This window comes from Borostomias antarcticus (genome assembly GCF_949987555.1).
Source record: "Borostomias antarcticus genome assembly, chromosome: 5".
In the NCBI taxonomy this organism is placed as follows: domain Eukaryota; kingdom Metazoa; phylum Chordata; class Actinopteri; order Stomiiformes; family Stomiidae; genus Borostomias; species Borostomias antarcticus.
In genome coordinates, this window is record NC_140238.1 from 18,012,179 (window position 1) to 18,024,947 (window position 12,769).

At 44.1% G+C, this 12,769-nt stretch overlaps 1 protein-coding gene across 1 annotated transcript in view; it reads left to right on the plus strand.

Annotated features, from left to right (window-relative positions):
* Positions 1-2,501: 2,501 nt before the first annotated feature.
* The window catches only part of begain (brain-enriched guanylate kinase-associated), a gene marked incomplete at both ends in the record, with an annotated part of 39,877 nt that continues 29,609 nt past the window's right edge, over positions 2,502-12,769 (plus strand). Inside the window, 2 exons of the mRNA XM_084438980.1 lie at positions 2,502-2,572; positions 3,361-3,522. Coding sequence (XP_084295106.1) covers positions 2,502-2,572; positions 3,361-3,522 — 233 coding nt within the window. The remainder of the gene's footprint in view (positions 2,573-3,360; positions 3,523-12,769) is intronic.

Sequence of the window (12,769 nt, forward strand, 5' to 3'; positions counted from 1 at the left end):
GTTTTCCATAGTAAAGCACTCCGTTGTGAGGAATGAACATGTTTCAGGTCATTAAACTTTTATAAAGTAATCAGGTGGCGGAGTGATATATCAGCTGGCTGGGTGGCTCTCTTTCTTCAGGGAAATCACTTCCTGAAGCCATTATGCGGCCAGGCCGTAGATGCCAGTAGCAGTGACCTTTAGTAACATGGATCCACCTCTGTAAAAGAAAATGCATCACCACAAACAACAATAGCTGCTGAGAGAGAGAGAGAGAGAGAGAGAGAGAGAGAGATGGGAGAGAGAAGAGAGAGGAGGGGGGAGAGAAAAGAGAGAGGAGAGGGAGAGAGCGAGCAAATGAGAGATAAAATGAGAGAGAGAAGGGAGACTCGCTGGCGGTATTACCCTCTTCTATAGAAGAGGTCTGGATACTGTAGCTGTCAGCTAGAGCATAGCCTCGCAGCGCTCTGTTTCTGTTGCAGATCCAGATGCCTCTATTAGGCTACTTAAGGCTTCATAACCCTCCGTTCGAGCGTCACATGCCGCGGTGGTGCAGTGACTGGATGGGATCACTCTGCGTCACCCGGGTTCGTGTTTCAGGGCCGGTTCTTTTGAGCAGTTTTTCTTCCGTGGCTCTGAGCTGCCATGACAACTTTCTGCTGGGTCCTCTGAGGGGTGTGGGGGTGTGTGTGTGTGTGTGGGGGGGGGTGACTGCCGGCTGCGGCTCATTAGTTTACATCCTCAACGCCAACACCATGGGGGAGAAACAGCATGCTGTAGCAAAACAAGCCCGGTCTCACAGACGCACACCAAAGTTAAGAAGCCTTCAGTGTACACTGCGGGTATAGAGGAATGTGTGTCGGGCTGAGGGATGTGTTGTTGTGAGTGTCTGTGTGTGTGTGTTTTGAGTGTTATTTTTGTGTGCGTGTTTGGGTGGCAGAGGGATGTTCATCACAATTCCCTACATCGGAGACTATTTCCGACTTCCCTCCTTCCCTCTTCCTTTCTCTCAACCTCTTTCTCTTTCTCCGTCTCTTTCTCAGTCTCTCTCTCTCTCTCTCTGCAACCCGCAAATGAATAGCTGCTTTGTATTCAGGAGTTTTGTTTTCTATGCAGCAGAGAGCAGATTAAACACTTAAATTGTGTGTTTAGAAAGGAAAGCCATTGCATCTCTTTACAATAAGGTGCACAAAAATATGAGTAGTTACTGAGTAATTCATGAGGAACGAATGATTAGTTACTGGTAGATAGACAACTTGCATGCCACAAGACTCGTTGTTAGCCTGCTAGTCATGAGGCCAAGAGCAAATCCTCAGATCTGTTCATGACTCAGCTTATGCACTCAAGCATCTTTCTCACAGCACATTTACAAGATAATGTTGTTTACATGTACAAGATAATCTCCTCGCAGTTTGCTTCCACAGAGGACCATTTTGCCACTAGCAGCTTCCTGTTAACCCAACAATAGCATGACAAATGAGCTCCAGCCAACCCAAGGTGTGTTATCAGCAGGGATTAAAGCACCAGAGGGTAACATTTTACAATATGGTACGCAAAAATATGAGTAGTTACTGAATAACTAATGAGGAGTAGTTACTGATTAACTCTCAATCAATGACTGTACAATAGATTATGATGGGCTACTACAGAACAGATTGGGGACAAATAAAGCTTTGATTGATTAATTGATTGACTACTATAGTAGTTACTGAGAACTTAAGCAACATTATCTTGTAAATGTGCTGTGAGAAAGATGCTTGAGTGCATAAGCTGAGTCAGATCTGAGGATTTGCTCTTGGCCTCATGGCTAGCGGGCTAACACTGAGTCTTGTGGCATGCAAGTCAACTATCTACCTCCGTTATGAAAAGAAAACCTACAGTATATCTTCATCCAATTTTGCTGCTGTAGGGTCAAAACCTTGTATCTCCAAAATGGTGTTTTCAGAATGTTGAAAAGAAATGTCAATTTCTATGTTTTTGGACATAAAATCACATGATGAGCTCTTTAGAATACATTTATTTGATCCAAGGGCTAGGAGGCGTTCAGAGGTTTTAAGGGTAGTCCCAGCTTTCAATTGAAGAAAAAAATAACCTGACAACAGCGATATCTACAATCAATAACTGCCCCGTGGCGTATACTGTTGGTCAGAGTATCGACATGAGAATATATATCACCCCCCAAGGGGGACAGACCACAGCAGTAGGCGCCATATCACCAGTACAACAGATCAGCTTCCATTACGTCCACACCACACATCACCCAGCACTGGGTGGGAAGTAGATGTGCTGTTGAAGCTGTTTTTTTTATTTTTTTAACTCTGCTCTCTTGGCAGGGTGACTCCAGATAGCCTCCTCCTCCGACTCCCTGCCTCCCCAGGCCACAGCTCTAGAGACCTGCCAAGGCTGCTTTATGGTTAGACCCTCTGACCTGGCAACCCGCATAACCCTCCCACCGGGCGTCAGCGTCCATCAGCACCAGCAGCAGTGATACACACATGACAGCTGAGGTAGAGAGAGAAAATATGAAAAAGATATATATCGGTAAAACCGCCCTCAAAGCCCAGAGAAATGGTTGCAAACATCCAAAGAGAAGGTAAGAAAAGGAAGAAAGACGGGTTTCATCTTCTGAACGTCGCCCCTGTATCTTTCTGGCTGATCACATCCCACTGAAGAACACTCTTCAGTCATTCCAACATCATAGATTCTCATCTTCTCATTTCAAAGGAATGATGGTGTATTTTGTCACTGTCTTGGTATCGATGCCTGTTCGCTCACCGGCCTCTATCCATCTCACAACTACCACACATAAGCATGTCTATTAGTTTGAGGATCATCTTCCTGTAATCGCCTCCATTGCCTTGAGCCCAAAATCTCTGTCCCTCCCCTCTTCCAAGGGGTTATAAGAGCCATAGAGCCTCCAGGCTGTGGAAGAACGAGGTGGAAACGAAGGCCCCTGACACACGCGCACGCACGCACACACACACACACACACACACACACACACACACACACGCACACACACACACACACACAAACACACTCTCTTTCCATCCTTCTCACCACCCACATGTCCATCCATCTACCCACATGCCTGCCACGACCTCAGTCTTCCATTCAATACTTCTCTCGTTTTGTCCTCATCTGTCTCTCTGTGTTCACACTGTTAGGGGAGGGAGCTGACCACTGTTAAATGTATGGTAACGGTCAACATTCAATGTACTGTACATTTAATTGATATTGTCTATATGTGTAAACATTGTATTTTAGTGAGACAGAATGTCCTGTTCATCTCAACACTGACTTCTCCATAGCTTCAGGATCTGACTGCCTAACTTGACAACCTCTGTCTCTGTCTTCCTGCTTCCTGTCTCTCTATTGCAGTTCCTTCCACGACCACAAAGAGGACCTGCGTAAGCGTCTGTCCTACACCACCCACAAGCTAGAGATGGTGGAGTCAGAGTTCGACTCCACCCGCCAGTACCTGGAGACGGAGCTGCGGCGAGCTCAGGAGGAGCTGGACAAGTTCACCGACAAACTTCGCAGGTCAGATATCTACACTAACCCTAACCCTGTCACTGACCCAACACTCATCCTAACCCCGACCCTAACCCTAAACTGCATTACATGACACTACAGTATGCTACAGCAAACCACATAACACTACGCCAGCCATCGCCAACAGGCGGTCCGGATCCGAACCCAGAAGCCATCCAATCCGGGCTGCGTCTTATAACCCGATAAATCAATGAGAATTTCTCCCTTTTGGCTTTTGATGGAGTGTACGCAACTAGTTTGAGCCTGTGCAGCCTTTGTAGTATTTTACAGCATTTGTTTACTATCTCACGCGTCGCTAGCCAATTGAATCTGTGTGTGTTCATTGCCTGACGTCACCCAGTCTACATGTGACAGCCTAGCTATCGTTAAAGGAGTAGTAAAGGGAAAAATCATGTTTAGCCCTGTTTTAAGGTTACTTATGATCATATACAATGGTTCAGATCAAAAAGTTGACAAAACTAGCACTTTTGAGAAAGTCTGATAATTGCTCTACCACCATTTTGGTCATACAATGGATGTGGGTGGGCACCGTGAAAAATCATTCAAAAAACATGTTAAACTCTCAATTTCAAAGACAAGAAACTCACCGAGGTGTTAGTTGGCGTTCTGACATATAATTCGCCATAAAGTAAGATTCTAGTTCATCTGGAAAGGCTTTTTTAAATATTTAGCATAGAACTATTTAGTCGCAGCACATACGTGTGTAAACTTCCGCAATCTAGGTAGCCTAGCAACATAAACAATAACAATAGCTACCGTAAGTAGTTCCGCTTCCTGAATCCCCTCTGCGGATTGATCTACACATCTACAACGGTCGTGTCAATACAAGTCAATTGATTTCATAAAATGATCAATAAAACCCTACAGGATTCATACTTTGCGGCAAATTTGATCTCAGAACACCAACGGACACCAATTACCCCCTCGGTGAGCTTCTTGTCTTTGAAACCAAGAGTTTAAAGTCCCAGTTAACCAAAATCAGAGATTTGCTTGAAAACACATTCTATGTGTTAGTGATGCATTGCTGATAACATGTAAAAATGGGATGAACCATGTGTAGTACTGAATTATGAAGTTAGACCAGTTTTGTGTTTTTGACCAGTTTTGATTTCTGGATTTTCTGGGCGGGCTTAAAACGGTACCGGATGACGTAGAGCGGTGTTCTTAGCATATCCCCGCCCTAACACTATATAAAGCTAGAACGGATTTGAATCTTCGGTTCTGCTCAATCTTGAGTCTAGAATTAGCTAGTTTTAACCAACAGTCTAGAATTAGCTAGTTTTTCTTAGTTAGCAATGCCTATGCATAAAACTAAACGAAAATGCATCCTTCCTGGATGCCAGCAGGAATGGGATGATAAGGTCTCCTTCTTTCACTCCCGAGTAAAGCTGAAATGAGAAGCAAATGGGTTAGCATTTTTGAAGAGCCATGGTGTTACAGAGGAGTCTGTCACCGCTAGCGCCCGCCTCTGCAGCAAACATTTCACTCCCGAAAGCTTCTGCAATTATAATATGAGGCTTTTGGGTTTCACGGACTCACGACTGGTCCTGGTGAATTCGGCGGAGCCAACCATCTCCCTCCCCTGCCTCCATTCTCCTCCTGTCGCATCAACCTTTGGTGCCGACAGCGCTGCCTTGTGTGCTTATAGCCAATTAACGTTATAACGTTAGCTAGGTAACGTAAGCAATAGGAAAATACACTGCTACGTTAATCTACAAAATGTGTCTTGACATTTATGTGGTAATGTCAGCTATGATTAATTATATGTAATCTTAGGAGGAATTATAGCTAACATTATCTATGTAGATTGTTGCAAATGGGAGTGTGTATATAACCTTAGTCTAGCTAACATAGCTAGCAGCACCGACCAGGCTACCACCCACCAAATAACGTTACGGATGATATATTATGACTATAAGCGTTAACTATACAGAAACTGCCTGCCATATTTGTGGCACCTGATATGCGTATGGGTTCACCGGTAATGGTAACAATATATTTCTCCAGCGGGAGACCGGGAGACGGGAGCGAGGGGGATGGTTAGGTAGACCAGCTGCAGCTGGAGAAAGACGCACCCTCTCCCAGTGAAGCGGTGCTCGGCGGCTACTGGCTGAACGTTCTGTTGAATATGGTGCGGGAAAGTTGAAGCCGAGTGCTCGTTATTCTCACACATAACATTGCCAACGAGAGTGGATGAGTCTGTCCCGATTATCAACTCCGGTAGTGTATGCTTCTTCGCGCTATCAGCGCTGTTCAAGCCAGTGACTAAAAGGTACATTTTAAACATCTTTTTCCATTGATCCCAAGGGACGACAGGATCGCCTGTTAGGGATAGGAATGGGTCCGGAGGTGGCAGGGAGAAAATAGGGACAGACTCATACATTCCTCGTTGCCTGTTTTTGTATTTTGCATCTAAGGGCAGTAACACTGGCGCGTTGGTATAGAGTAGCTACAGTTTTACCTGTGTTGTTTGTCAGGAGGTAGGTTAGGAGGAAGCATCTGTGCGTTTGACTCATTAGACAAGTGTAATTTCAACTCCTCTCTGTTTTCACAAAGCTGTGCCTTCCTACCACAAAAGAGACGGCGTGCCAGTGTGACAATATGCAGACCAGAGAACGGTACTATTTGACAGGTTCTTCCCTCCACACCCCCTCCCCACGCAATTGGGTGTGGCTTTGGTGCCTTCAGCAGACACGCCCCCACAGTCTCAGACCAGAGAATGCTGCTGATTTTTAACCGATTTTGAAGCCTTATTTTATATACTTAGCGACATTTTTAATCACTCAGATTTGGCTGGGTGGTTAATGACATGTTTTCCTGTGGTGTGTGAAGCTCATAACAAAAATTTGAACTGGGTTAACCTGGACTTTAACATGTTTTTGAATGATTTTTCACGGTGCCCACCCACATCGATTGTATGTGGTAGAGCAATTATCAACTTTCTCAAAAGTGCTAGTTTTGTCAGCTTTTTGAACTGAACCATTGTATATGATCATAAGTAACCTTAAAACAGGGATAAACATGATTTTCCCTTTACTACTCCTTTAATGTTACTGTTATCAGAGCGATTCCTTGCTAATATTAGCCTAGTTGGAGTTGGACACTGCATGACCAGAGAAACGTAACGACAAACGAAGAGGGAAGTGAGATACTACAAGACAGAAGTAACGTCAGCCTATACATGCTGTGCTCTAAAATACGAAAAATAGATGTTGAAAATAGGGCGTTCCATCAAGAATGGACAGAGTTGTAGGCTATATATTCATTCTCACCGCGGGTAGCTCTAAACCTGTTTGTCTCATATGTTCCGAGAAATGTGAGATGCATCTGGCTGCATACAAAATGCCCGACCTCCGCAAGAGGCGCCTCCGCAGTTGACAGGAAATCATGTGACCTCTGCAATTGACAGGAAATCTGTTCTGTTTTTTGTGAGCATGCGCAAGAGGCACCTCCACAATTGACAGGAAATCACGTGACCACCACAATTGACAGGAAACTGGACGTTGTTGGTCGTCTTCTTGTTTTTTTGTGAATGACAGTGTGCAGTCAGGTAAGAGAAGATATTTGTTGTTTGCAAGCCGCCATTAATTCCAGTGAAGAAGAAGAAGATAAGATATTCTTTATTTATTCTTTATTAGTCCACTTGTTGCCGAGAAGCCTCTGATACTGCGACAAGGATAGACAAAAGTTGAGTTGTCTTTTTTAAGGTTTTATTCAGTGTTGTCTATCAAACTTTATGCCAAGTGGCTCTAAGCATTTAGCTACATTAGCTAGCGATGTTTCGTTACTTCGTTGTTGCAGGTCATGTAGCTAGCTAAGCAGTTATTAAAATATTTGTGTAAATGAATTAGTTTAATTGAGTATAAAATGGATATCGTTTGAGTAAAAACTGTTTGAATCACGTTACATTAGCTCACTAATTGGCAGCAGCTGTAGTTAGCTGGTCGGATGCTAGGGAGATGTTTTCTTCTTTATTGGAAGTTTTATTGGACAGTTTTACTATCGGGAACTAGACTGGCTAACTCCCAGAGCGTGCAGCCAGTGTAGCACGCAGTTGACGTTACTAGACTGACAGCCAAGGTTAGCGGGCTACTACTACCTGGAGAGTAGCCTATTGTATGATTATGTTCATTTTATTGAGTGTATTTAAGAAAAATGTAATGTAACGGTCAGATTGTGAATACACCTTGGGGACTTTTATTTTGTTAGGCACATATGTGTTAGAGGCAACGTCAGTGGCCCGCGCTAGTCAGCTGTGGAGATACGCTGGCATAGGAGAACTTGGTTTCCCACTTTGTTATTTTATTCCTCAATACTAATACTGTTTTCTGTGCATAGTGCCGATCTGTAGATGTGCCCGTCAGACCAGGCATGGCATGTTTGATGTAGAGCAATAAACGGACACACTGTGTGTAATCCCAGTACCGTCTCCCCAGGGGTGTAGTGGTGACTAAAGAAGTGGATATACTCTACAGTTAGAAGTGGGTATACTGTTGCAATTGTTACATTAGTATTGGTTAAAGAAGTAGGTATACTGTGTGTCCATGGATAAAGAAGTGGGTATACTCCGTATACCCCCGTATACCCTCCACTACACCACTGCGTCTCCCTCGTCACCTGCGTTTAAGTACCACCATTACGGCATACCACTAGAAAATAAGTGTTACAATAGCAATAGGAATTTATGAGTTTTATATGGATGGCAAGAGGCCCTTTTCACAGCAGCCATCTTGACAGAAAGCAGGGTAAATCTACATCCTGTGAGCCAGACTGACACAGGTGTAATTAATATAATTGATTATGGCCCTGTTCCATTTAGGACCGCCAAGCCTCTGGTCACACCCCAGCAGGCCCCCACCTCCCAACACAGGCCCATTGTAGTAGAAGTTTCGAAAAATGAAGTATTTGCCCAGGTTCGCTCAAAAAGGTTCAGTCAGATTTATTAAGAAAACAATACGATTGCAAAAGGACCTCAAGATAAAACACAGAGTGGTTCATCAGAACAGAAGTGAGCTTAAGCTCGCCTAGTACCGCCTTATATGTGCTCAAACAAGGATGTGATGCAGCCGACATTTGGTTGGCTGACTCGTCTATACGTCATCGTAAGGTGACGGATATCAAACAGTGGTCGAGGGATGAAAAGAAAAGCGCGGTACACTTTGAATATAGACAAAGGAACAAAAGGCCTGAGCCAGGATGGGAAGGACGAAGTGTGAGGCTTTTCCTGTCCTGGTGAGACAGGGGTCTGTCTTAAAAGAAGAAGTGAGGAAGACAGAGGTTTAGGAGGTGTTTGGAATTACAAAAGAGAGAGAGGAACAAAGGTTTTAAGGTGTTTGGATGTAAATTCTATAACAATCCCCCATTTGTGCCTGAACAGGTACACAAAAATAAAATATAAAATCCAAACACAAAGTGTAAACATTCAGCTATGCTATACATGTGGAAAGGAAGTAATCTCTCCACTAGGTGGAGCAAAAAATATTTTTTTTTTTTTATTTTATTGTGAAATTTAACAAAAGAAATAGATTATTTTCTTTCCACGTGCAAAATCACGCACCAAAACCCCTTGTTTCAGAAATATGACAGGAAACAAGGTAAAAAAGATGACATGATTATATACTATTTATAGTCTAAAAGTGGACAACCATTCACCAAAAACCTTGATTTAAAGTTTGAAACAAGGTAAAAAAGATGAATGGTTACCAGTGTAAGAAGGGCAAAAAACCTCTTGGTCAATTTAGAGGAAAAACCCAAACTTATTTATCAACTCATGTTTCAACCATTGTAACTCTTGTAAACAAATATGATATTTTTTCAAGATAATTTCAAAGTTCATTCACTCTTGTTGTGAATAATCGCATGTAATTTCTTCTGGATCATAGCTTCCATGTTTGCGTCTCTGAATGTTCAATGTAGGTTCCAGTGTGTGCGGTTAGAGGGGCAGTCATTGCTGTTGAGCTTGTCCACGTTGTCATAACAACAACCACGAGAAGGAGGTGACCGGCAAGGTCAGTCTCCGATTGCTCATCAGAGGAGAGGATAGTGTGGCGGTGACCGGCAAGGTCACTCTCCGATTGCTCATCAGAGGAGAGGACAGTGTGGCGGCCCACTGCTTTGCCCTTGAGATCTCTGGTTCGGCTGCATGGACCGTCCTGTCAGCTACTTTTGACAGCTATTCCACACAGGCCAGAATGCCATGGTCCTGATTGTTCCATCTTTGACGGGTAGGTTCACCCCGCTACTTCTACTCTGACGGGTAGGTTCACCCCGCTACATCTCTCTGACGGGTAGGTTCACCCCGCTACATCTACTTCTCTTCCATGTTTTCTGGCCTGTTCTCAGGCTGCTCATCTGCTCCTTGGTTTGGGACGCAACGGCGTCGAAATTCTCTCAGCTACTCTGGCAGCAGTCTGCGTGGTGAGTTGAATCTGGTACGGCCCCAGGTCGCGGATCAGGACCCAACGGCCTGGTTGGAGATGATAAGAAGAAGCCCTCTCTGGCGTCCGGAATGGTCACCTTTCCTTAGTGGGGACTTCATACGGGGAGCAGGTCGGCAATGTCTTTGAGAGACATGGGAGGAGAGACCTGTGAATCCACAGATGAGAGAGACAACAGAGACAAAACAGAAGAGCAAAAGGAGAGTCCTCTGGTCTGGTCTCCCTGTTCCCCTCTTTGAGTCCTCTGGTCTGGTCTGGTCTCCCTGTTCCCCTCTTTGGTCAGGAACGGTTATCAGCAGTCTGTTGAAGATACTCAGAAACATTGTTAAGTGCAAGCCACATTCTATCATCCCCTCTTCCTGGCAGGAGATGATCCTGCTTTGGGGAAGAATTTTGTTATTCAGTCAGGAAAACTTAAACAGGGTGTCTGTTCAAGTGTCATTAGAGCCAGTCGGGCTCGTCAGTCTATGTAGTTTGTCAGTGGGGATCTAGCTTTTGTCCATTTACCGAATCGGACAGTAGCAGGGATCTAGGCTCTGCAGTAGCCTACAGTGACATCAGGGGCAGTGTAAGAATTACTTTAACACGCCCAGTCCCCAATCATGATCAAGGCAATTGGATTTTGCTCTTAGAATTTCTCTCGCGATTTTATGAAAATAAAATAAAAAGATTCTCATCTCAACAAAACAACACCCCCTAAGGGTGAAAGCGAAAAATTCCCTGAAGTCAGGATAAAACAGAGATGGGGGAAAAAATGCATCACTCAAATAAAATAACACTAAAATGAACTCGCTTCATCTACAATTAACAAACCATCAATCAATCAATCAATCAAAGCTTTATTTGTATAGCTAATTATTAAATATTGTATATCTAAAACTTCCCTCTTCTGCATTTGAGGACAGAGTATTGGGCACGCTTCGGACAAAATGGTCTCTTCCCTATGTCATACTTATCTGTCGTTCACGGTGAGTCGGTGACATGGCGTTGGCCCTGCATCTCACGAACCACAGGTCGCCCATCTGTAGGGAAGCAGGCCGGTAACCTCCATCTCCACCTCCGGTCCTGTGCCCGTCTCCTGGTTCGGCATTCACCCATCACTCCCGGAACGACAGTTGTCTGTTAAAACACTCAGAAAAACACTCAGACCCGATGAATGTGCCTCAAACTATAAACATGAGATATTTAACATAACCATTTAAAAATATATAATTTGGGTTGTTAGGAGATGCTGTATTCAGATTAAGACACTGGCAAACATTATCTTTCCCCCCCACTATCATGCACAAACCTTACGTCCTCAGCTACATATGTCTTGTCCTGTTTATTTACCTTAAAAAAATGGGTCTATATTGGCTAGTTAAAATCTACCTTGTGGGTTGTTCAAGGGAACCCCAGCAGGTGGCGCCGAATCCCAGGTTGCAGGATTCTCCCTCTCATTTTGCCTGCGGTAACTGTGTTAAAATGCTATTCTCTATACCGTCGTAGGAATTAATTAATCTATCTACTCCTGCATGAAATTGACAAGATGAGACTTGTTCCCTAGTGGAGAATGTATGAGTTGCTAACCCTTGCCAGTCATATGAATAACAGGAGTTAATTTTTGAGAACAGCTTAGAACGTTGGAGTGACATCTGATCATTATTTTCAATGTTCCAGGAATATGTCCAACTCGTCATAGGTTCTATAAACATGAGGTCGCGCAGTGGTGTTACCTGTTTAGGGGTGGTGTGATCACGGAGCAACGAGTCGAGGGGGAAAAATCTAGGTCAGAGTGATTCGATGGGGGAAGTGGCGGAGACGCCATTGGCTGTATAGCTTCTTTGTCTCTTTTCTCTGACTTCAAAAACCCTTCCCGCGCTACTGACTCCCAAATTTTAAACGCTGCCCAATCAATGGCATTACCACTTTTCCTGCCCAACTTAGTCTTCTCAAACGCTTCTAGTTGAGCCCTAACGTTGGCCAAAGCTTTAACGCTAAGAGTACCAAATGGAGACGAAAAACTGCTATGCTTATTCCATAGCTGAATCTGCCAACAGGCACTAGCAGAATATTTTAGCGCAACAATTTTAGCTGGACTAGACAATTTGAGAATATCAAGCGGTGAGCTAGTAGTGGCACCCATATTGCACAAAAATCGCTTACGAAAAAACAAAACAAAGGACACTCTCCCACACTCCTACGTAACATGGAGATGAACGTCTCTCAGACTACTCACTAGCAGTTACGATTTACGGCCCTCAAAAACAGTGTCGGAAAAAATTAAACAGTACTTTTACCTGGAAAAAAAATAGGCGCGCTTAACAACACATACAAGACAGAGCCGAAACTCCAACAGTTAAAACAGCAGACTAACAACCCCGTGCAGGGACACAGAACACAAAGGACGAACACAGGGGACGAACACAGGCCCACGTTTTCGACAAGCAAAAAAATATATGCCTTCCCGGCTGAAACACCAGCCTCTTGGTTGAAAGCTAAAACTCGTTTAGGTTATACCAACCACCCGGGATCAAAGGGACAAACGCTTCTCCAAGAAACGCGGGTCGGACTACCAAACCACTCCCAGTAGCTACCTTCGCTGAGAAAAAATACAACGGAACACCCGCGACCGGCCAAAGGGAAGCCCGTTCTGTGCCAACTTTGGCGTATTAACTCAAAACCGTTCTAAACTGCAACCGATAAACAACCTTAACTGTACATCAACTGCAGGGGAACAAATCACGAGACCAAAAATCACACTTCTTCCGAAAGGCATATACCCTAGTAACGAAACAAGGACGAAGTCAAAGAACAAC